The following is a 26,357-nucleotide window of genomic DNA, read 5'->3' on the forward strand; positions in this document are numbered from 1 at the left end:
TCCCCATTGTTTTTTACTGTGCCTTTTTTTTTTTAATCTGTGTGAGATTTTTCCTCAATTTCATTTGACCTAAAACTCTACTGGTCTTCAGTGAAGATGAAAAGACAAAAGTACCGCTATTTTAGCAACATATCAGTATGCACTACGTTTGTGGGTGTGCCTGTGAGCCTGCAGGTTATGTGGTATCACCCTATTTTAAAGGAAGTTGTCTTTTTGTCAAATACATGCTCTTCATTAAAGATTTCTGTGCGTAGCAGTAATAAGTATCTGAGGAAATCTGCTGTCTTGGGCTGGCCACAGATTCACAGGCTGTATTAATAGATAGGATTAGTGAAGAAGAACAGGTCAGAAGGCTGCAAAGCTCCTGTCCCTTGAGATCTCCTTCTTTAGATCATTAGTCTCATTGAAGAGCTCGTCGAATACAGGGAGCAGAAACTGAGGAAAAGGCTGGAACCATTTTATTTCGCTGGGACGTACTGAGGAAAGGGCAATTTCTGGGTCCTAAGCTCCATCTGAAAATGTCTGTCCAGTTTTCTCCGCAGGTACCCTGGAGGAACAACAACAACAGTTTTCTGAGCAGAGAGGCAGCTGTAACAGAGCAAGGAGAGACTATCATAGGTTTCTACCTACTGGCTTTAGGTATGTACTCAGCTTGGATGTGAAAGGAAGCTCCTAAGTAGAGTTTGGTATGAAGTCCAAAGTGATTAATTTGGGTTTCATCCCTAATGGAACAGCATGTTAGAAAATGCAACTTTTTTCTTCAGCTATTACAAGATCAAAGAGGTATAGCTTTCTTTTGTTAAAAAGAGATTAATAATCAATGCAGAAATCTTGAGGAAAAAAAGTAGTCAAGCCTGTAAACTTTTAACTAATGTTCACTAAACTTAATATGTGGGAAGACAAAAAAGTACCTTATCAGAAGTGCACGATAATTCTGTGTCTTCTCGTGCCTCAGTAGCACTGAATTAATGTTCTATGATTTCCAGAGTTTTGACTGCTGACAGTCAGTTGGCATCCTACAGTTACCTCCTGCAGAGACAGAAAATACAATTCTGTACTTTTAAACTTTTTTTTTAACTATTTGTACTGCTCTTGCTTTAAGCATTTGATGCACATAGAAATAAACTTCTTCAAACAGGACCTATGAAAGATCTAAGTACTAGAACATTATCCTGTGTTAGCAGTCACAATCCTGTGTGTTTATTTTGGTTCTGCTGCAAGACAGCTATTGTAAGTGTATGTAAGGATTTGAAAATGGCACCCCATATGAACTCACTTTGATCCCAGCGCAATTCTGTTTCGTTTGTTTAAATATTGTCTATTTGGGGCAGACTCATTGCAAGATACAAGGAAACTTTATAAAATTTCAAAGAATGCAGGTTTGCTAGGTAATCACAATTTCCAACCATAAAACCTCACAGGAAAATACAAGAAAATGTAACTTTCATTAGATCTGTTCTTCTAAACGGCATATACAAAAATGTTTCTGTTTTTGAATGATTGATCTAAACAGATTTTTTCTTTTTCTAAGCTTATCACATATTGCAAGTAGCTTACTAGCCCCCGGCTTATGCTTGAGAAAGGTCTATGGAAGTTACAATGTAAAATGCTAAGTATTTTCATATGTTTACATGAGACTTTCTTTTTTTTACCTATGGGAACTAGGGAGGAAAAATTTGTGTTTAAAATAAAAACAGATATTCTAGTAGAAAAAGGTATGACTTCTGTCTTAGGAGACTTAATTAGAAGAGTGGCCGTAAGATAAATCAGAGTTGTTCCAATTTATCCCCAATCTGTTCACATCTGCGTATCCCTTCATGAATGGCTGGGAAATGGCTGCACCATCAGCTAATGAATTAATCAGTTGCACTTAAGACTAGAAAGAACAGCTTAGGTCAGCAAGGCCAGTCCCCTGCTGTGACAATATATAATCTCATTTACGAAGCTGTCATGCTCCCTCATATAACTGGCTAGGGTTTTTTTGGTGTTGCTACCACTCTTCCAGTTGACAGCCTGCTCCTGATTTTGTTTCTCTCTTGGGTAGGAGCTTTTCCCTATATTCTTAGCTGAAGTGATCACACCAACTTTATACCCTTTTTGTCACTCCTTTTAATTGAAATAATTTTTTTGCCTGCAATTAACGTCCTACGGCCAGTCTGCGTTCCTGAAGAAACAATCATACCTTGTGGTAAACCTTTGTATTCCTATATTAAGCAAGTGAGGAGCTGGGGTTGTTTTTTGCTTGGTTGATTTTGGGGTTTTTTAATTATAATTTATTTATGTCCTGTCATAATATCCTTTCCCCTGTCATCCCAGCATATCATCCTAGCAGCCTTTTACGCTGTCTTTTCCAACCTGGATTCTTTTTTTTTTTTTTCTTTTTTCTTTTTTAACTTGTAGCCAGAACTGAATACTAAGTATGCCAGTGCAGCTTTTTGCAAATTCTGATGTACATTTCTGACACCAAAGGGATGTATGTGATTGGTGTTAGCGCTTACCCAGAAGATGGGGTTCCTCTGAATCTCTTCACCGTTGCAGGATAAAGTCCAAAAAACCTAACTATCTTTGGCCAAGTCTTCCCACAGTCACACATCTTGACAGAGGATGTGAATATCCAAGAACTATGATCTAACACCTTTTGCTGCGATGAGGCCTCTTTGCGTGTCCTCTTCTTGAATTTCTCATGTCACAGGTAGCACAGATGTCATATGTGACAGACAGGACACTGATGTATGTGTCATACATCATACACCAGCCAGGCTGTATCAGGTCCAGACAGAGAGGTCCTCAGCATACCATATGGAAACCTGAGCTCAAAGCCTACGCTGGCATAGGTATCGCACACTAACATCACAAGCAAACCAGCATCGAAGTGCATGAGTGCCTTTTGCAAATGCTGATGGATTTTGAGGTCACTGTACTGCTTCTTGGCATCCGCGTCACCGTTCCATCATTATCCTTGCTAATGCTTTGGCCAGGGGACCAGCAAAGTGGGTCTTTGCTGGTTCAGATGTGAAAATGCAATGCCAGTCCCATAGTGGTGAGCCATCATAGTGTGCTTAGAGGGACTATCTGCAGGTGATAGCAGCCACTGCATTACCCTTCGTTAGGTCAGCTGCGTCAGCATCCCCTTTCTGAAGGGAGAGCTCTGTTTCCGTCCTTCCCTTCCGTCCTTCCCTTCCATGAGCTCAGAACTGTCCTTGACAGACAGGTGGGAGCTTGTCCTGTTGCTAGCATTACATCTGACCCTTTTTTGCCTATGCCCTAAGTGGTATATTACTGTGGAAAATCCTTGTATAGCTTAAATTATTAGGTGCAATTTAAAAGTACTGTCCACAGCTGCTAGCTAAGTCAACCTTAGACTTGGGGGAAAAAAAATGAAGCGTTATTTTCTTCATAATTATTAATTGGAATTCTTAAGTAATCTGCATTTCTTAAGTTTTAAGTCAAAATCTTAAGTTTTCTGCATTTATACACAACTTGTTCTGTGTTCATTTTCCCCAGTTTCACAGTTAACTGGGACTGTTAGAGTTAACGCTTGGCATAGGAGGAAATTTTAAGTCAGTAGGAGAGAATATTTGTTAGAGAACAAATTCTGACTTTTTGTGAGTGCTCATATCAGAAAGGCATGCTGAGAGCATTACCAATCCCATCAGAAAACTGGAACAGACCACGAGACACAAACATGCCTTTAAATGGCACACATTTCTGAATGGTAATAGTAAACTGTTATTTGACAAGTGACAGAATGAGCGTTATTTTGGGACATTGTTTGACAGATAAATCTGAGAGGGTGGGAAAGGAAACAAGCTATTCGCAAAACATTCATCCACAAAATGATCGCATTTATTGAACAAATAATCTCTCCACGCTTTGTCAAGTCTAAAACATGATGAGACTTCTCCTTCCTGCCAAAACTGGCAATAAGCCCTGGATTGGATATTGTGTATGTATAATTAGCAGCAAAGACTAAAAACAGAGCAGGGTCACTTCACAGTTGCAATAGTTAATGACAGCTTTGCAAATTCTCTAGATTTTATCACTGTTTTAAATAAAGTTTTCTAGTCTGAAAATCTTTTACAGCAAACCTCTTCAGATAGACATTTATGCTTGTGTATATGCAATTGAATCAGTAAGTGACTTACTTCATTCATGCTTGCTCTATATCTAGATGCTCAATCCAATTTACTGTCCTAGAGATAAGGTTATTTGCTGAGGGAAAAGCAATAGCTTGTCTTGCGACACTGGGCCTTCACCTTTTGCTCTCATTTCTTGAATGCTTCCACTTAAGGCCCCCTGTAGATTTTAAACTGCAGATGGGTGAGTTGTAACACCCATTTTTCTAATTCATTCTTGTCATCTTTTACAAGCAAAGGCCATGCAACAATGTCTAATAAGCACAAGTCTAAGTACTAAGCGTAATAACCTATCTGAGCTGGGCATGGATGCAGGAAGCTATTTGAAATGTGGATGACCAGCTCGGAGCTATCAGTTCCCTTGTACCAGATTTAACTCTGCAAAAACATAAATTGAATGTTAACAATGAAATTGCATGCAGCCTCAGGTGTTTATAGCTTGTTCTCTCAGGTACATGAGAGAAAAATAGGGTATGTCTGGATGCTCAGGCTTGAGTGATTTGGCAGAAATCTTTGTAAAATTGTTGTGTTCCCTCTTAGCTATTCCCGGAGTTAATCTCACTGTTCTCGGTTGCTGTCAGCAGAGAGATTTTCAATATCCTTAGTCACTCTTGCTGGCTACTTTTTCAGTGCTTTCTTTGCACAGGCTGGCGGACAGCATGCTGATACAGGACTTTGTCGGTAGGGTTTCGGTTCCTGACTACCACCAGCTTGCTTCGCAGCCTTCCTGTGCCTCCCCTAGAAATCATGGGTAACAGCACCAGCCTCCTTTGTGGAGCACTTTTGACATCTGTGGATTAAAATGCTCTATTGGGGGGTATTATTCCAGGGGAAGGATTACTACTGAATTATATAAGGGCAACACAAGATTTTTAATATTGCTGTCCATCCTATTCCTCCTACTTCCCAATGTTTGCAAATGTGGTACAAAGTACTTTTCTGTGGGTGTCTGAGGAGTAAAGGTGACTCCTTAGCTGTTCAATGTTTAGCATTTATCAACACTCATTTAACCTGTTGTACTCTGATACTGCCAGTCTCACAGCAGCTGCTCTCAGTCCTGCCCTGTGTTAACAAACTTCAGTAATTGTATGTTATCTGTGTATCTTGCCACTTCAGAAGGGCCAGCATCTCTCGCTGATGAGCAGCCCATATCAGACAGCATTACAGCTTATGGGGGAAACGTGGTGATTCCTCTCTGAACCTTATGTTGGGTGGAAGTGCTCAGTTTCTTCCTATCTGCTATTTTTTTCTCTCTCAATCACGTTTTGATCTCAGTTGGAACCTGTCCTTTCCCACCAGGATTACCTTAGGATGCTGGGGTTGGATTTGGGGTTTGGTTTTTGGGATTGTTTTTTTTTTTTTTCTGCCCATATACTCTTGTGAGTGAGTATTGCTGGCAACTTGCAAAAAATGAAACTAGCTCCCTCGGTTGTTTTTTGTCTATCCTCTGTTTTATTGAGATGCCAGCTGGTGACACCAAGGCTTTACAGCACTTCGAAGTTCAGAGGTTCCTTTCTGGGCTCTTGATCTGCTGGTGACCTACCCTGAGGCTCACACCACCCGCAAAGCGCTGGAGGAGACCCCTGCCCTCTCTGAGAGCGGCAGAGCTGGGCTGTGCTTCCTCTGCATTGCATGTGCAACCTTTTTCCCTGTTGTGCTCTCAGGGTTTGTGGGAGAGGGGGAGGGAGGTTGTTTGGTTTGAGGTGTTGTTTTGGTCGGGGTTGGTCAGTTTTTTGTTTGGGGGTTGTCTGGGTTTTTTTAAAAAAAATATCAGTCAGTCAATATAGCCAGCAACCCCAGACCAGCACATCTATCTGATGGTGCAGAGATCCAGTGTCCCATAGTCACTGCTCTAGCTGATAGCACTTTTATGTGACCAGCGTTTCTGTTACTCCATGGTTTACTGAGAATTGAGTTCCTCCAGTTCTTTTATCACTGTATTAATATGGTCTACTACCCAGACAGATCAGACATTTTAGGGACTGGATATGCCAGTGCAGGTTCTCCACCTGCTTTGGTTAACAGGATTGTGCCTGCCTGCAGAAGTCATACTCGTTCTGTAACCTTCTCTCCCTCAACGCTTCCCTCATCCCCACCCTCAGTTTGTGATCATTCAAAAAATGATCACACCTACTGTGTCTCTGTCACCTCCATCTAAAATGTGTATTGTTGTTTTACACAACATTTTGCTCAGTTTCTTCCTTAAGATACTTTAACTGAAAACTCCCTTACCCTTCAGGCTAGGGGGAATTTGCTCTGTATATTCCCAGGAAGTGCAAGTGTCTGACACTTCAAGGGTAGCCCTCCTAACCATTACACTGCATTGACAAAATTTTGCAGTTTACAAAGGAGGTGCCATTTTATTTTGTCTGCCATTTTAGCACTGTGTCTTCATCTTGACAGGGAAAATATTTCCGTGCTTACTGCCTTGAAAACTATCTTACCTTACAGAAGGCAGAGCTGACGTACACAGACAACACGACTACCATGTTTGCATTGCAGACTATCCTGATGCATTCCCAAAGCCGTCCTCCTCCAGTGCCCTGCTGTGCTTATTTATAATACCTAGACTCAGACAAAAGTCAGAAACAATTCCTAACTTTAAGTGCATGCAGCCGTTGGAAACAAGACTCGATTAAGAAACATTGTCACCTAGTGGCCAGAATAAGAAGTATTTATTGTTGTTGATCTTATCCTTATGAGATATATATAAAATATATCTATGTATCTCAGCATATCATTGCACCAGTGACTATTTCTGGTTAATACCATATGCCAACGTGTCAGCTCTTCCCAGTTCAAAAGCTCTTTAGTAAACCATGGGCATTTGCTAAGCAAGCCAGAGCAGCAGCAGCTTGGCAATTTTGCAAACAGAAGTTATTAAAAGCAAATCGCTCTGCAGAAAAAGCAGTTCATAGTGCTGTGCAGAGACTGTCCCACTGCCCCTCCCGCTCCAGAGTACCCAGAGCACCTCACCGGGCAGTAAGTACCGTGTTTGGAGAACAAGTGCCTTGCTCTTTGGTTGACAGCCGCCTGAATATGAGCCAGCAGTGTGCCCAGGTGGCCAAGAAGGCCAACAACATCCTGGCTTGTATCAAAAATAGCGTGGCCAGCAGGAGTAGGGAAGTGATCGTGCCCCTGTACTTGGCACTGGTGAGGCCGCACCTCGAATACTGTGTTCAGTTTGGGGCCCCTCACTACAAGAGAGACATTGAGGTGCTGGAGCGTGTCCAGAGAAGGGCAACGAAGCTGGTGAAGGGTCTAGAGCAGGAATCTTTGAGGAGCTCAAATTTTACTTCACTGAAAGGGTTATCAAGCATTGGAACAGGCTGCCCAGGGAAGTGGTTGAGTCGCCATCCCTGGAGGTATTTGAAAGACGTTTGGATGAGGTGCTTAGGGACATGGTGTAGTGGTGGTCTTGGTAGTGTTAGGTTTATGGTTGGACTCGATGATCTTAAAGGTCTTTTCCAACCTATATGATTCTGTGATTCTGTGATTTCAGCTCATGATACTCCCAGATGGCCTGGAGATTTGGAGGCAATTTCCTCCCTTTCCTTCCTAGCCAAGGCAGCCCGGCAGCAAAGTGCTGGGTTCCTGGCATATGGGGTTGTTGATGCTTCCTGAAGAAAGGCAGCTGCCCTCTTGCTACAACATTAAACCTATTGGCCATCTTTCATCTCGTGAACTCCTTTGCACATCCAGAGATGCTGTGCAATGCCATTGTGTCACGTCCCTCTTCAGTGCACATATTCACCTCTTGCTGTGTCAATATACAGCACCCTGACTCTGGGATATCTACTGCTTGTGCCTGGATAGTGGGCTATGGATCAACTCTTTTCTCTCTCACCTGGTAGTTAATGTTATACCCTTGCATTAACTGTGGGGAACAAACCCACCAGCTCCTGGGTTCCTAAACCTGTCCTAGGCTGCAGGCACTCAGAAGAGGTGGTGTTTTGCTCCACATTGCCGAGGTGAGGTGAGGCCACCCGTGTCAGCAGTGGCAGAGCTGGTTTGGGGGGTGGAAACGGGAGCCAACGGGGAGCCAGGTGCTGCCTGACCTGCTGCTCAGCCCCACTCCAGCAGCCACCCTGGAGCCATCCCCTTCACTGGCTAAGTCCCATTTTCAACACTGAGCCTGACGCATATGAGTAAACATTTTGTTAAAAGTCATTCGTTTCTACATGTCTACGTCATTCCAAAAAGTAGGATGCAAACTACCAAGGTCTTGCCTGGATGGGTGGAGCAATAGCCATGCACATTTGGAAACTCTAGGTCTCTCCAGCTGAATAAGTGGCTGACTTTCAACAGATTTACAGTCATCTCCCTTGTGTTTTCCTCATGTAACTAGACAGGTACAAGCCAGGCATCTCTGTTCCTGGAGAGTAAGACTGGACACAACTTTCTTTAAAAATAAATTTAAAAAGACTGTAAAGCTTCTGTAAGGTCTGTTCTAAATGTTCTCTTCATATAGATTACTAGGTGTATTACTGAAAAATATTCCCATCTGGGACAAGCTTTGCTGCAAGGAGATCCTAGGCTGTTCTCAGAGAATAAACTTAATCATATGAGCTGGACTTCTTGAGAGAGAAGCAGTAAAGTGGCTCTCTGGCTACGTGCATGAACTTTCGGCATCCATTATTGTATGCAATGTACCTGAACAGCTGCAGATTTTGGCAGATAGTTTGTGGTCTCTGCTCCACTCTACCAACCTTTCCTCCTTCCTTTTTTCCCCAGGTGTTACGTTTCATGAGTTTCATCTGTCCACTTAGGGGAAAAAAAAAACTTCTCTTGGCCTTTAAATGGTGGCTCTTCAACAGATGCAGCAGCAGCTCTTCGTGTTTGTTCTGTTTTATTGCCAGAGTTTTTCACTTGTTCCTGCTTCTGAAATGTACCCAGCTACTTTAAAAGGCTTCATGTGTAGATTTTCCAATGGATAATCTAGTTTAATTTGTTTCTAATGAAACAAAAAGGATAATTTTAGAAGAGACATTGCACATTTGCACACTGAACTGCTTCTTGCTTTATTTGCTTTTTGATTTCATGGATTTAATTTTTTTTCCCAGGTTGGCTGTCTTGGTTTGGAAACAGCATTGTGATTTTTGTCCTGTATAAACAAAGACATCTTCTGCAGCCCACCGACTACCTCACATTTAACTTGGCAGTATCAGATGCTAGTATCTCTGTGTTTGGTTATTCACGGGGGATCATTGAAATCTTCAATGTTTTCAGAGATGATGGATTCATTATCACATCGATATGGACTTGCCAGGTAAGACTGGATTACGCTTAATTAGACAAAACAGGTGCAGCTATTTCTGTGTATATGCTGTATATAAATAACCAGACAGGCCCAGAAGAGTGAAAAGAAATACTGACTGACCTTCCAAAAGGACAGTGTTCTCTTTTGTTACACCCATAAATCTATGCATTTGATCAGTGTTTGACCAATTTTCAGTTATTTTTTCTATCAATTCACAATAGTTCCTACTACTTTGGGTTTTTTACTTCAAGTCATAGCTCCCACTCATGTTGGAAAGCTAAGGTGTAGGCTGTGCTTGTCTTCAGCTCACCTGAAGTCAACCTGGTTGTTTGCACTTCAACATTTGACTTAAAACAATGTAGACTCCTACTTGACAAGGCACATAGAGCAAAGCCTCCAGACAGCACTTGGGTATACCCATGTATTTTAGCATACAACTTCTTGTACTAAATCAGTTGTAACTTTTCAGTCTTACCCCTAAAGTCTTGGTTGGTTCATTGCCTGTGGTAGGAAGAGTGACTTAACTTTATAGCACAGTCATCCCTGAACTTGGAGGCAGCTTTTTGTTGGAGAACTCAGAAAATGTTGTTATTGTTAGTTCTGAAACACGCCTGCATAGACAGAATATAAATACATCCCATGGATAGATAGGCACGAGCCTGGGTCCTGGTTCTTTTGGTAACATCTCTGAGAAAGATTATACTTGGTGTGTCTGTTTCATGAGGGAATCAAAAATCTGAAAATGACAGGATAGCCTACGGCAAGGTGTAAGAAAGATCATGATGAAGGAAAAGGGAGAGAGAAATAATCCTCTTTTCTTGGGTTGGTTTTTTTTTTTTTTTGGGGGGGGGGGTGTTTTGGGGGTTTTTTTGTTTGTTGTTTTTTTTTAAAGAGGAAGTTGAACTATAGTGCAACATAGATGAAAGAACTTTTACAGATCAAGTCCCCTCCCTTTCAATAAAAAGGTTCCATTTACCCAGAGAGGAAGACTTCCCACAGAAGACTCTGATTAACCTAGGAGCTGTAGCTTGATCTAAAAAGTGATTATTTTCTTGCTTAAAATGTATGTCTGTAGCCATTCGGCAGAAAAGGATTTATCAAAATGAAGCTAATTATTTCCTCAGCAAAATCCCACTGTTTCTCTAATGAGAACACCTGCAACTGCAATCTAAGGTCTGTTGAGGAGAAACTTTGAGGACACCTCTTTAATTTTTTTTATTAATGGAAACCTTTGAAGTCATCAGATAAACAGACACACCTGCAAACTGTAAAATTCACACCCACACTCAGAATTAAACGGATTCCCATTTTTCCCTGTTTCAAGGAAGGTTGGAGCTATGATTAAGGAAGGAAAGGTGAAATCTGGATCTCCGGGTTCACTTCTAGCTTTGCTGCAGACTTACTATGTAAGACAGGGTAAGCAGTTCAGCATGAAATCCTGAACCAAGATCTGTGGCATGGCTTAACATTTACAACCCAGCAGGCTGAAAGAAGTTAACATTAAATGAGCATTCTGCCTCCCCAGTTCAAGCTCTTCCAGAGCCCCATCTATGCCGTGGCTCCTTTTTTGGGCTGTAAAAAACAGCACACACAGGAATCAGCATGGCACATTGTGTCCGTACCTCTTGATTTGCATGGGAGTCTTCTGTCAGCAGCCTTACAGCTTTCTTCCACAATGCCTCTGCCTGGGAGTCCCTCTTTGGCTGACTTTGAGCTGTTTAGAGTCCCATTACAATGATCTGGCTTTTTTTTTTAGATGTAAAAAGACTGGGATGGAGGTGTGCTTGAACTTAATGTGATGGAGGTGTGCTTAATCTTGGTGTGCTTGAACTGCCTTTACAAGGAGAAAGGCAGTCTGTAACATTTTGGGGTACCCAGATAGTTTGTTGGTCAGGGTGTGTTAAGTAATCTTATTTGGATCTCCTGGTTTTAAACAGCATTCATTTGTAAAATATGGATATCAAGCAAAGTTTTAAGGTATTGGGATCCAAGGATTTTGTTCAGGACATTAATAATGCATTGGCTTTTCTAAACACTCTGATTTGCAAAATATTGAAGTTTCTGCTTTGGTAATCCTCTGTAGGCTCTAAAAGTTAACATTTAGCATTTCAAATAGGAACTGATACTGTATTAATGCTAACTAAAAATTCATGGTAACCTAGAAAAGTCAATTTGAACTCTGAATGAATAGTTTGAATTGGTTGTGACTTGTTGAGAGAAAATCATGTAGGATTCCTTGATTCCAAAATCAAGATTTTGTTCTGTGTTGGGGGGGGGGGGTGTCTGAAAAACATGTTTAAATCCTGACATCCATCTTCTTGATTATTAAGCTTGACAAAACAGAAGCCAATGATGAAAAAGTAACTTATGGAAGTAGAGTGGCCATTTCTAGGAATAATATTATGCAGAAATAGTGGGAAGCTTCTGTGCATAAAAATGGTCTAAAAATGTTCAACTTTGAACAGCGGTAGGGTTTTGATTGCTTGTTTTTTGGTATTTATAAAATGTGATACATTCGTAGTCCGAACAGAATGGGTCTCAAATCTGGAACATGAGGAGTGAGGAGCTTGGTGCCAGGAAGGTAAAGCCCATGCTTTCTGTCACAGCTCTCCGAAGTCGGTGTCTCTTGTTCCCCTCACTGCACTCAAGCACCTCTGCAAGTAGCTGGGATGACAATTTGGGCTGTTGCGCGCATGAACGTGACTCTTCCCGTAGCATGGCCCGTGTGTTTTCCCTGGCTTGGTTTGTTTTGCTGAGTCCAGAGGATGGCCTTACTTGGCTTTCTGTCATTGTCCGTTTCACTGCACATTTGCTCCTATTTGATCAGTCAGCTTCTGCTGTCAGGCATGCTTAGGGAAACTTTATTTTCCCAAGCTATCCTGTCATTTCCGTTTATGAAGAAATTTCATGAGCTCACCTCACTTAATCCACCTAACTATTTTCCCTTCCTCTGACTCGGGCCGCCTCCTGTGCCCTCAGGTAATATTTTTCAAAATTAAGGTTCACCATTCTTGGCTGCCCCAGTTAGAGGGAGTGGGGAGAAGACAGACAGATACTACTTCTCTTTCAAAACAGCCTAGTCTGTGAAAACTCTCTGTAACAACAGATGCATCTCCAGCTAAAAGGACCATCTTGCGGCATACCTGCTGAATGGGACAGATATGTTGCTCCTCTTCTCCTCCTCTGCATGGAAGAAACACCACTGTTCTTCCCCATGCCAAACATTATTTTTCTTTTTGGAGGTCTGGCAGAGTTCTTCACTCAGGAATGAGGCTGTAGGGTAGGTCTGTGTCCAAATGCTGCCCCTGCCGACTGCTGTGTACAGATATGGTTTTCCAAGGGTGCCTTTTGGACTCTGCTTTCACTTCTTGTTTATCTCTTCCCTGCTCTGCCACTGTCCTGATCTGGACGGAGGGAGGACAGTCAGTCTCTAGCACACTAATTTTTTAGCCGCTGGTAATATTAAATGTAAGTAAGCTAGTTCATATAGTAAAGTTTAGGTCAGGGAATGTAAGGCAGTGACCAAGAGCCATCTGTTCCCCCATTGACCATATTTCTAGTGAAAAACCTCAGGATATATTTTTGTCCTTCCCATATGTTTTTTATTCGTATGTTCCGCTGAATTAGAAGTTGCACTGAAACCTGTAAATAACATTGTGTGCAAATGTTCTTACATGTAGGAAGTAGAGAAATATTAATTCTCTGCAGGTAAACACCACAGTTTCCTCTCAACCTTATTAATCAACCAAAATAAAGTTTTTCTTCTATCTGTTAATCATGTGGTGAATACAAAAGATGCAGGCTTCAGGAAGCCTCTAAACAGAGGGGAAGGATTATAACCTATCTGATCCCCATAGGTACATTGCAATCATGTCAGAAACCAAGGATGGGCTGTGGGGTGCCTTAGAATTTGAAATCCTTCATAATCCTGGTACTTCAGTTTAAACCTGTTTCCACTAATTCACTCTTTTTTTTTTTTTTGAGAATATGGTTTGGTTATTTTGACACTAATTTTATAAATACTTAAGAATTTTATGAGGGTCAAGAAAACTGACTGCTCTTATCATGTGCTCGCTCTGTTGGTATAGGCTTCTTTAAAAAAACGTTACTTATTTCTGACTGTTTCTTACCTATAGGATGTATCTCGGCGGTACGCAACAGAGCACAGCATAGTTATCTCCAGGTCATGGTACTGTCACAGTCATGGTACCGTCACAGACAAACCCACTGCCACCGATGTGCTGACTGACATTGTTATCACAGATGCACTCCCCTCACTATCAGTCTAGGTATGGTCCATAGTCGGGTCCATCTGGCCAGGCAGATGGTGCCAGAGCATCCCCAGCAGATCCAGCTCTGCACAGAAACAGCCTCAGGAGGAACCAAAAAAAATATGTTCAGCTTTGAGGTATTAGTGAGCACGAGAGTAGCCTGCCTACCAGGATTCAGCCCACACCGCCTCTGTCCCTGCAGCCTGCCCTCACCACCAGCCCTCACCCTCTTTTGCTGAAGCTGCTTTCTGTTGTGTGGAATAATAAAGCCACAGAGGAGAGACGGAGAGAGAGAGATGACTGTCTCACCCTGTGGCTGGGTTTGCTACATAGCAGTGAGGAAACCTGGTTTTGAATCCTGCACTGCTTAATGCTTTCATGATTTATATAGTATTTCTGTCTGACATGCCCTGGACAGAAACAACTGGCAATGCAGTGAGCAGCAGTGAGCCCTACACTGCATGCATGTATTGTTTTACTCTGTTATCCCTAATTCATTTGTGCAGTTTGCCTGACAGCACCAGACCTGTGACATGTGTGCATCCTGAAAGGGCACAGTGTGGCCGGGAAGTCCAAAATTTTCTAGAAGTGCCGGACTTAGTGCATGTGCATTGAGGAGGACATGACCCACAGAAATGTCTGTGATTTCTTGCACTTTAACAAGCTTTTCCGAATTGTGGTGGTGTAGCTGATCTAGTTGCCAGCTGAAATCCCAGACAAATGGGGATCTCTAAGAAAAGCTGGACATGCAATAGCCCCGCTTTAACAATGCTGCTGTTGGACAAGGAGGGTTCCCCTCTTTCCAATGGGTGTCTGACCACTGATGTAGGGAGTTTCTCTTTGTCTCTAGCCCTGGTACTTGTTTGCTCTAAGGACAGTGGAGCATCCCCATACGATGAATAGTCTTGGATATTATGTTCCTAGGCAGGGGAGGTGGATCTGTGCACCTTTGGATGGAGAAAAGTGAATCCAGCTGTCCTGCACCCTCCATGGGGGAAAAGGGAGAATGGATCAGCAATCCCTCTGCTTTTCACAGTGACACTGCTTAATTTTTGAAAGGTCCTGCACAGTTAAGGGAAGGATATAGCTGTGAATACCAAGCAATTTTAATCTTTTGTGGCCTGGAGTAAGGCATTAAAAATCAAAAGGGAGGTGAGATATGCCCCTCACCTTGTTCTGTTGGCTACTTTAGGAGCCTCATTTGCCCACTAGCTTTTGCCACATCCAATCTAGGAGTAAAGCTCGGAGCCATGACTGCATTGCACCAGGCAAGCAACCAGAGCTGCAGCCCTGCAAAGCTGAGCATGGAGCTTGCCAAGCCACTCTCCATCATTTATCAGCAGTCCTGGCTAACAGGGGAGGTCCCAGACGGCTGGAGTCTTGCCAGTGTGACTCCCATCTACAAGAAGGGCCAGAAGGAGGATCCGGGGAACTACAGGCCCGTCAGCCTGACCTCAGTACCGGGGAAAATTATGGAGCCGGTTCATCTTGAGTGCGCTCAACAGACATGTGCAGGCCAACCAGGGGATCAGGCCCAGCCAGCATGGGTTCATGAAAGGCAGGTCCTGCTTGACCAACCTGAACTCCTTCTACAAGCAGGTGACCCGCCTAGTGGATGAGGGAAAGGCTGTAGATGTTATCTACCTGGACTTTAGTAAAGCCTTTGACAGTGTCTCCCACAGCATTCTCCTAAGGATGCTGGCTGCTCATGGCTTAGGCAGGTGTACTCTTTGCTGGGTAAAGAACTGGCTGGATGGCCGGGCCCAAAGAGTGGTGGTGAATGGAGTTTACTCCAGTTGGCGGCCGTTCACAAGCGGTGTTCCCCAGGGCTCTGTGCTGGGGCCAGTCCTGTTTAATATCTTTATCAATGAGCCGGATGAGGGGATTGAGTGCACCTTCAGTAAGTTTGCAGATGACACCAAGCTGGGCAGGAGTGTCGATCTGCTTGAGGGTAGGAAGGCTCTGCAGAGGGATCTGAAGAGTCTGGATCGATGGGCTGGGGCCAGTTGTATGAGGTTCAACGAGGCTAAGTGCCGGGTCCCGCACTTGGGTCACAACAACCCCATGCAACGCTACAGGCTTGGGGAAGAGTGGCTGGCAAGCTGCCAGGCAGAGAAGGACCTGGGGGTGCTGGTTGACAGCCGCCTGAATATGAGCCGTCAGTGTGCCCAGGTGGCCAAGAAGGCCAACAACATCCTGGCTTGTATCAAAAATAGCGTGGCCAGCAGGACTAGGGAAGTGATCGTCCCCCTGTACTCGGCACTGGTGAGGCCGCACCTCGAATACTGTGTTTCAGTTTTGGGCCCCCCACTACAAGAGAGACATTGAGGTGCTGGAGCGTGTCCAGAGAAGGGCAACGAAGCTGGTGAAGGGTTTAGAGCACAAGTCTGATGAGGAGGGGCTGAGGGAACAGGAGTTGTTTAGCCTGGAGAAAAGGAGGCTGAGGGGAGACCTTATTGCTCTCTACAACTACCTGAAAGGAGGTTGTAGCGAGGTGAGGGTCAGTCTCTTCTCCCAAGTAAGTAGCAATAGGACGAAAGGAAATGGCCTCAAGTTGCGTCAGGAGAAGTTTAGATTGGATATTGGGAAAAATTTTGTTACTGAAAGGGTGGTCAAGCATTGGAACAGGCTGCCCAGGGAGGTGGTGGAGTCACCATCCCTGGAGGAGTTCAAAAAACATGTAGACGTGGCACTTCGGGACATGGTTTAGTACGCATGGAGGTGTTGGGGTGACGATTGGACTAGACGATCTTAGAGGTCTCTTCCAACCTTAATGATTCTGTGTTTCTATGGTGGCCCTTACTCCCTCTTATAGATTCAGCTTCCAGTCACTGCCTCTTGCTGACACTTAAAAAATCCAGCATTTTTGGTGTTATTAAATGTTTAGAGGTCGAGTATGACATTTCTGAGAAGTAATAATGTCCATCTTTTGTAAAAATTAGAGGTGGGGGTCTGAAACACCAAAGGAAAATTTCAACAATAGGAAATTCTGAGATCAATAAAGATGAAAATATATGGGGTCTTTTCAGAAGTTTTGAGGGGAGGACTTGTAATCTTGAATAAATTATTTTATATTTTATTGATGGCATTTGCTTTCTCAGAACATGCATTTATCTCTTTTCCTATACACAGATTGTAAAATATTGCTATATCTTGTCTGAGGAGGATACAGAAGATTAATACCTTCTTTTAACAAAATGTTCTGTAAATTGTCTGATAAATCAAAAACCCTAAAGGAATTTATGTTCTTTTATAAATAGAGTAGATTTGAAGGGCATCGATTTCTGACCATTTAATATAACTGGTAAAACCAACCAATTGTTGACTTAGCTAGAGTATTGACTTTGACTCAGTTTGTGATTTTATGCATTTGTAAATGCCAATACAGTGTTTACGTGTTACCGTATGTGGTATGGTATTCCCTCACATTCTGGGTGAGATGACTGACCAGTGGTAGCTCAGCAGCCAGCATGACCAGGTAATAAAAGCAATGGCAGATGGAAAGGACCAAAATGAAAGCTTACAGGCTTCCTTTCTCCTTCCTTCCCAATACGTGGAAGATTACTGAGGTATCTGTACGCATTCTTCATCAAAATTCTTCCAGCACAACCACCCATTCATGTTGCTCCATCATCCATTCACTTTTTCCTTCACAAAATCATTCCACTTTCAACTCGCCCCATATGTAACAAGCACCCTTTGCATATATGTCTCACCCCCACCTCTGCCTCTCATTCTCCCCAGCAGCTGTCCATGTGAGTACTCTACTCACCACACAACTCTCACTTATAAAACCCAGACAAATCCACAAGCTGTTCGTCTTTACCCCTAGCAACATCCGTCAAGGTGGATAAACGTTTGCTCCCATTCACCCTCTCTCCCAGCTGGCTATGGGGAGGTGTAGTGATGGTTGCTGTTATTGTCTTTGCCCATGTGTGAGAGCACTTGAATGTTCTTCCACGTTTTTCCTCCTCTCTCTCCGTGTGGGGAACTGTCTGTGCAGACACACCTCGAGTTGACTAGTGCTCACACGCAGTGGAGCCACAACGCATGCTGCAGGAGTACCTTCATCCTCAGCACGGCTTTCTGCAGTGTCTAACTTTGGCAGAGATTTCCCATCCAAAGACCGAGCTAGCTCAACCTTGCTTGCTGTAAAAAATCTTGCAATATCACTGTATATCTCAGTGTCCAAGCATGTAGCTCTAAGATTGAGGCTGGGACAGAAGAAAACAGGTTTTGTTTTGTTTTGTTTTTTCTCAAATCATAATAGCAGAGGAACGTGGTCTAATGTCTGCTTAGTTGAAAAATGTTCAGCTATCTACCTATAAGATGTTAAAAGAAATTAAACCAAACGTAAAAAGAGAGTGAAAAATAGTTATTGGCTATCCTAGCACAGTACTGTGGTGTGATATTTCTGGGATTTTACTTTATATATAGTTTATCATTCCTGATATTTCAGTAAGATGAAACTAACCCAAAGTCAAATCATGGAACTGGCACTAAGAGCATTAACAGATAAAACAGGTGTTAAAGGTGCTGAAGAAAAGCGGTGTAACATTAGCTCTGTATTCAGCTCACCTTAACACACTGATTCACTGTGAAAGGTAGGATGTGGAGGCTGATCTATAAAGCAAATTTTAAAAAAAGAGTGGCCTTTTCTTTGCCTGTGCTGTGCTACACAAATCTTCCTCTCACAGATATGTTTTTCTGAGCAATTTTAATATCTCAAATATTATGAACACTAGAATGTATCCTCATTCTTGTTTCCTTGAATAACTGAGATTTGGATACTGAAAAAAAAGTTGCAGAGGTATTAGTCTTCCCCATTTCTTTATTTCTGATCCTCCTTGATATAATCTGAAGAGTGTGCACATGGCACTCAAAGAGGTAAAAGCAACTCATGTAGACATCTGTGAACTAAATTTTAATCAGAAAAATACTTCATCTGCAGGGAAGGAGGGAAAAACTGTGCCTTTCCACAAACAGAATCATTAGCAACATAGAAGATCATTTCAGTGTAACTAATGCGACTGCAGGCAAGTTATGCCAGTTTTCATTAGCTGTCAGTTCCCTCTCATTTTCCTGTAAATGATTATTTCTGCAGCCCATTGCGACAAATTAGAGAAGTTATATATTTGGTACTTGAAAAATGGTGAATGCTCAAACTACCTGTTTCCTTGTTTAACAAGCCTCACATAGCCCATCCCATGCCACCTGAGCACTGCGTCAAACCACACACTGCTGCCTGGAAAGGGCATTCGTTGTCTGATAGTGCTCCTACAGAACCAGGAATTTCCAAAGCCTAAATTTTGATTCCTGCACTAGCTTTTCCTCTCAGAGGGCTTTGAAACATCCTTTTCTTGTTTCCTCATGTGGAAAACAGTAGCCTTCCTCATTCTTCTGTGCTGATGTGTGTTTCTGAGAGATTAAATGTCTTTGCTCAAAAAATGCTGTCCATCACTTACCTTCATCGTTCAAGATCTTCTCACCACGGGGCTGAACAATTCATGTTCTTCTGGTTCCTCCCAGTGTGCCACATCCTCTCACAGACTTTTAAGCAAAATTTTATATGAAACTTAAAAATCACTCTGATAATATCTGTGAGTATCTTAAATTTTTTTAAGATACTCACATTTACTTATCCCCTATTTCAGAAATATATATTCCATTAAGTCAGCACACCGCTAGCGTGTAGGAAGCAATTCCTGTTCGGGTCTTGACCCTGATGCTGTCCTGACTGAACCAATGACAAGATGACCATTGCTTGCAATGGCTGTATATGACACGACATCCGGTATTTCCGCACCCCTGTCCCTGCAGAAGGGATGATGTTGCACCTGGTGGCTTTCCAGATAGCTCTTTAAGGCCAAGAATAACCTGTATCTTTTACACTTCCTTCCAGGCTCCCTCTGGGCTACTAGGACTCCTTGGCAATGCATGTGACTCTCCTGCTAGAAGCTGTCAGGTCCAGCTTATCATACACAGTTGTAATGTGAAGACCCTTACAATCCATACCCATTTAGGTCTATAAGCCTTTTCTTGGGATAAATCAGTTATCTTCTGTTTCTCCGGTTATTTTGGTACAGGATCCAGAGGAGTCAAGAGTATCAACCTAAGAGGAGATCTCCTAGCAGCCATGCAGCTTTTTCAGGCTTTCAGGGACATAGCATGTTCTTGTCTTGGCCACTTAATGGCTGAACTGGTACCATCACTAACGTGCCCTGCCTTGTGCCTAGGAGCTTTATGAGCAGAAGAATAACTCCACTGGTGGGCATTCAGCCAGCAATCACAGATGACCTTGTATTAACCCGATGCTGGCTACGCAAGCAGATTCCTTCTTGCTGGGAAACAGCACAGATGATTGTACTTCAGAGAATGTGGAGGGTCACTTGTAATCTCTGGGCTGTCCTGGCAGAGCCTGTGAATGGTCTGTGGGATCTCTGCTTCCCTTGAGACATGTGGAAGCCTCCAGAAACATCTACCATGATATTCTGAAAAGGCAAAGATAGTACTTCTTTACTTTGAAAAGAAAAGAATGACTTTAATCTGATGTTAATGGATCTCACTTATTGGGGTAGGATCACCACAGGCCACAAAGCCAAGCCTTGCTCTCTGTGGAAATGTAAAGATGAGATGGGTGACTTATCAGGCTGTTTTCTTCTTTTATCTGTCTGTGTATTTGTTTATATTAATGGTGCTGCTAGCAGTAAACAATAGGCTCTGAATTAACTTCACCGCAGTGGAGTTTTGGCTCAGACCCACTGAAAAGAGATTTACACAGTGTAGCACAGATGTTCCCAGAGGGCAATGCTAGAGTTTCCCATCTAGTGCTTCTTAATTTCCCTGTACAGTAATTCACAGAAAGACAATGGCAATACAGCATTTAACGTGAAGATGGGAATCTTTCCACTGTATCTGGTTCATCGGGTGGTATGAGCTACATGCTTGGTTGCTTCCTCCCCATTCCTTCTTCATGGGTGGATGAGACAGACATGAAACCTGCCATGGTCCCACGGCATCAACCCAGAGCTAGAAAGCAGGTGCTCCCAAGCATGTGGAGACAGAGTACTTGAAGTAAGATTATAATCTGATGAGGCTGTGTAAGGAAATTCTGAAATAAATTTCTGTCTATTTGTTAAATGATGTGCACTTGGTGGGGTTGTTACATTCATAACTGTGCTCGTTGATAGGGGCATGTACTATGAGGAGTATAAATTGTGAGCTGAGAGAGCTGCAACTCTAATAGCTAAAAGTCAGCCCAAAGTAAGTATACGTTGAATCTCATTTGATTAACCCAGTATATAAACCTAAAATAACTACAAGCAAACAAGTGGATTTATTCTGGATTTCCTAACATTATTAAAGCCAAAACCTGACCTGCATATTTTAATAGCTGGCACTAAATGTACATTTAACTATATAGTATAGTTAGTATAATTACATATCTGTACACATAATTGTATAGGCTAAATATTGCATTCATATTTTTCCTATCTTTAAAATATATGCCATCAACAGAAAGGTTTAATCACTTGGTGAATGCAAAATACTGACTGTCTGATGCTCTCACTTAAAGGTTTAAACTATCTAATCCTGTAGCATATCAGTTCTCATTGTTTATTAGTGAATGAAGTGCTGCTTGTCTCGGAGACCTATAATGGCCTGGGTTAATGCAATCACCTCTAAGAATAGCTACCCTCGAAGCCTGCTGAGACATTTTACAAGGCAGAACGCAACCATAGCAGAGTGATGTCGCATGAGCAAAAGACATTGTGGAAACCAGTAAATGATCAGTCTCTTTCCCTTCCTGTATTGTAGTAAATCTTAAAGAAACAATTTGAGTGCTTTAGGAATACTGTGCATTGGGATTTCAAGTAGTCTCCTGTGAAGACTGATTTTGATTATGAACCATAGTAGTTCTTCCATTTGACAGAAGAGTTACTACAGTCTGGTTGACACAGTATTGATATATTGGAGATTAGAATTATGATATTATGATATATTGGAGGGGAGAATTATGTTGTCATCCAACTCGAGTGGAATATTTTCTCACTTACTGTAAACTTTAAGAACTTGTTAAATTTTAAAACATACTCTATTCAAAAGTACCTACAACTGTTTTTCCAAATTTATTTCTTAAAGATTGATTTAGGTGCTTTTTCGTCTCTTGAGGCTGAAGGAGGTTTATTGCCTTTATTTATGAACTTGGAATAATCTGATCTGTATTTAAAAAAATACTCTGAGAGAGTGATGACTTGAAACATATGCTGTGGACAAATAATCCCTCTTTAAAGTTTATCTTTTTCTTTACATATTCATTATCTCGTATTTCATAGAAGAGAAAGTGGTTGTGAAGGGAAACAAATGGACTTCAGGAAATTGCAACAGATTCACCAGTTGGCCAGAGGAGGGAGCGATGCAGCCTTTCTGGCTGGTTGGATCAGTGTTTCAGCCTACATTGCAATGTAATAGCTATTTTGGCAATCTGCTTTTGTGCCATTAAGCCTTGATTAATCCAATAATAAGAACAATAAGTTGTATTTTACTCTGCTTTAAATGAAGACAACCCTTATGAATTCAGTAGGCATGCATAAGTATTAAAGGTAGTAGAAGTGGGGCACACCCAAGCTCGTAGCTAAAAATTTGATAGCGCACTGGGGATTCCCGACTCTCCCTGTGTTGAAGCAAAGCTTAAGAAACAAATTTGCATGCAGTAGGAGCTTTATGTATTGTGGGTTGTAAATAGTACACCAAGAACATTAGTGAGATTTAAAATCAGGCACAAGTACAAAGCAGAAAAAACACAGCCTTTTCTTCAGTTGTGTCTTAGCTTCCAGGCAACATAAAGATAATGAGCAAGTTCTGTGAGTATGTATATAGCCAAGGGAGTAATATTGGTATAGCACTGAGAGAAAAGCTTTTAAAACTGCTAATCTACTCCTGTTTCTTAATGGGTAAAAAGGAAAGCTGGTGGATCAAAATTACCATGCAATCAACTTCGTGTTTATGTCAGAATTCACAATTGCCTATTAACACTGCTGCTATTTGATCATAATTAATAACAGGAAGGACAAAATTGCATTACACAAAAATTGAGGAAATATTATGACTGTGGAAGGAAGGAGCTGGCTGGGGCGTAGGATAAAAGAAAAGGAAAACCAGAACTGGGGAAGGGGAAGAGCATCAATCTTCCAAAGTAATTAAGTATTATCTACTATTCTAGTATTTTCTTGGCTGTCATTCCGTATATCTTTAAAGATGCAGAAAACTGAGAATATCATATAATTTTGTTACCTACATATATTAATATCTCTGCTGATAGAAATTAGGACTATGCTAAAGCAGTTTTTCTGTTGCTAACTACTTTGAGTTCCAAGCAGTTGCTTTGGTTGCTACCTACAGTCAGTGTTGGCTGTTCAGGAGCAGAAAAAGTAGCAGAGATCTTTCTTCCATATCCAGTAGGTGTATGCTTGAAGTAGGTTGGCTACAGCTAGAGTAAGATCCCTCATTTTCTTCTGAAGACATATGTCTAAGTGACACCAATATAAAAGTATTGCAGAATTGATAGACTTGCTGGGAAATGGCATATGCATAGCCAGGCTCATCGCCGTAGAAGTCTGGCAGGGACAATACTGGCTTGAGGATCCTACTCCCAAAGCAGCCCTAACCCTGTTGGATGCTCTCTCGTCTTTTAATGTTCCAGATGCCGTGGCCTCTGTATGGGCCGTTCTGCAGCTTGAGAGCCACCTCATTGACCTCCTTCATTCATTTCGTCCCGGCACTCTTGTCATCCCCAGAGCTCCCTCTCCTCCTTGGCATTTCACCCTGTCACCTGTTCCTAAACCGCCGAGCCTGTGGCTGGCACGGGGGCAGTTAGCACAGCCGCCCCGGGAGACTGCTGCCACTTTAGCCACTTACTAACCGTATGGCCCTGGTCAAATCTCTGATGATAGCCCCCACACGAGCAGAAGCAACAGTATTTTTATCTGCTGAAATGCTGTTATGAAATAGTACGAAAACGAGACATGGCACTGACAATGGCTCGGTCCTATGAACTATGTTGATTTAGGTAAAACTGCATTTTTTTAGCAAGGCACCACTCCAAAGAAAACATTTTGGCTTGTTCTTTCTTATGGCGACAGTTTCATCTTAAATGGTAAAGGGCAAGAGTGTATTTTTAGACCCACTTTCCTCCCTTGTAAGTGTGCTCAAGGGCTGTTTGAACTGATCACTTAATATAATTGTCTCTCTTTGGTCTGATGTCAGGGAAGGGGGGTGGGAGAATAATGGTCACATCTGCAGCTGATAAAACACACACCGATGTATTTCAGAAAAACTCAACCAGTTTCAGCATAGGAGGGCTATGATACACGCTAAGAAGCTTGCCCTACTACTTTAGTATTCAATCTCATAGCTCTTTAGACTTAATTTCAAAGCGTTTATTTGCATCATTGCTGAAATACTGCTTCCTTTCCAATCTAATAACTAATGCAATTGCTGAAGCTTATGCAGCCTGGTTTCTCAGTAGTCCTTGGCCACGGTGTTTTCTGCATCTGTGAAGCACTGTTAGAGCAAATGGAGAAGTGGCAGCTGTTTGCATCAATAAGGCTAATGAAATGCAGAGCACTTTTGCGTATCCAGGTATTTCACCAATCTCCACAGCACACAGCAGGCCAAACTCAGCCAAGTGCAGCTTCTAGCAGTAGCTGAGACATCCCAGGAAGTCTGTTTTCTGGTGTAAACACGTTGCATTTATACACCAAGCATGAGCTCTTTGTAAGTGGAGCACAGGTGGATGTAGATTGTTGTAGCAGCAAGTCTTGCATGCATTTAAAATGTGGTAGGTCTGTAAAAGCTGGCATTAAGAAGTATATAGAGTCAATATAAGGGCATTGGTAGGAAGAAAAACCACCAGTGAAAGAAATGATGAAGCAGCTCTTTCCTAACCCTTCACCCAATTTAATTTATACAATCTGCCATGGTCTCAGCTTTAAGCCTGGATTAAAGCCCCAGATTCAGTGCTGGGATAAACTGAATTCCACGGGAGTTGTGCCCATTCACACAAAGACAGAGTTTGTTCCCGTAGAATAATGATGTGCCTTTCCGACAATAATTTTATCACTTGAATGCCAAGTTACAGTCCAGAGACACTCGCTTAATATTCCTGCTTCACTCGCTGTGAACTGGCACCTCCAAGAGCTCCGCTGCTCTGGCCAGTTTGGTATATCATTGCAAGCTTTCAAAAATAGGACTGCCTTCAGCGTTTTGCCTGGACCGTTTCCCAGTCGTGTAGTGCTCCCTAGCAGATGGCTACATCCATCTCACTACAGTCAGCAGCAACTTCCTTCCTATATCCATAAGTGAAGCTAGCAGAGTTGTAATCGTCCTGTGCGTGTATCGCTGAGACGGTGGGAGCCTATACAGCCGTACAGCTCTGCCTGCATCAGTCCGAGGTGGTGAGGATCAGAGCTCAAATAGCAGGCAATCAGTAGCACCAACATTGAGACTCAGTCTATTGGAATGATTTAGCTTTTATTTAATTTTTTAAAAAGATTTCTCACTCGGCCAAGCCCATTACCTCCTACATTCTTCCCTCTTTGGCTTAAATTTCATGGGTTCAGTTTGCATGTTTGTTCTGCCTAAGCAGGGCAGCTGCATCCAGTGCATTTTTGCCTATTTAGGGCTTTTCTTCTTCTCAGTTCAATCTTTTTCTCCTTCATTTGGCAAGTCATTTCAGGGAAGCATAGATGTAAGGGTGTGTTTGCTTGGGTTTTTTATGTACATGACAGCACTTATATAATTTTTGAACATTTACTTGCTCACTGATCCTAGAGAAGATAACTGCACCTGACATTTTATATTTCCCTGCTAGTAGGGTTTCTGGAAAAACTTTCGAGACCATTAACATGAGAAAGATAGGAGCAATCCCTGTGGTTCTTTTCCCCTCCAGCTCTCTGCAGTAAAAGAACATCCTACACTGCTTTGTTTTTCAGGTTGATGGCTTCCTGACGCTTCTTTTTGGCCTGGCTAGCATTAATACCCTTACAGTAATCAGTGTGACTCGCTACATCAAGGGCTGCCATCCGGAGAGAGGTAAGGAATAAAGGCAAGTCCAGTTCTGCTTTCATTGAACCTGGTGCAAATCTGCATTTCTTTCAGTCACAGGCTATATCAAATATAAATTTGATGCATTGGAAACCAGAACATAATGCAGTCATTTACATTACAAACATGTTTGCATAGAATCCTTCAGGGTTAACCCCAATAAGAGCCAAATTATTACTAGTACACTTTGGTCACCATGGGTTAAATTCACCCTTGTGCCAAAGATACCACAGGTCCTGCTGACCCTCTGTATTCTCCAAAATGCAACTTAAATGACTCCTAAGTGATACATACATCATTGTCTGGATCTCACTGTAGCAACAGATTTCATCTTCTATGAGATTATGTTAGGGAAGTTTCCAGTCGTTGATAAGATCCTTGGTTCAGAAGGCTGCCCTACATACAAACATTTTCACTCTTCAGGGTGTTTTGCCAGGGTTTGTGCACAGCAGGCATCATGGACTGCTTTAGATGGTGCCGGGAACATACAGTCTGCACATCTTGCCTCCAGCTTTTGTAGCACTGCGCAGCCTGCCATCCCCACGTGCCTCTCCGGCCTCCCCTCGGTGGACAGTTTCACACCGC

At 42.3% G+C, this 26,357-nt stretch overlaps 1 protein-coding gene across 1 annotated transcript in view; it reads left to right on the plus strand.

The window, feature by feature from the left end:
* The first annotated feature begins 377 nt into the window (after positions 1-377).
* The window catches only part of LOC140650152 (visual pigment-like receptor peropsin), a 33,436-nt gene continuing 7,456 nt past the window's right edge, over positions 378-26,357 (plus strand). The window contains exons 1-3 of the mRNA XM_072858128.1: positions 378-639; positions 9,200-9,405; positions 25,661-25,760. Of these exons, the coding sequence (XP_072714229.1) occupies positions 519-639; positions 9,200-9,405; positions 25,661-25,760 (427 nt within the window). The 5' untranslated portion in view covers positions 378-518. The remainder of the gene's footprint in view (positions 640-9,199; positions 9,406-25,660; positions 25,761-26,357) is intronic.

This window comes from Ciconia boyciana, chromosome 3 (genome assembly GCF_034638445.1).
Source record: "Ciconia boyciana chromosome 3, ASM3463844v1, whole genome shotgun sequence".
In the NCBI taxonomy this organism is placed as follows: domain Eukaryota; kingdom Metazoa; phylum Chordata; class Aves; order Ciconiiformes; family Ciconiidae; genus Ciconia; species Ciconia boyciana.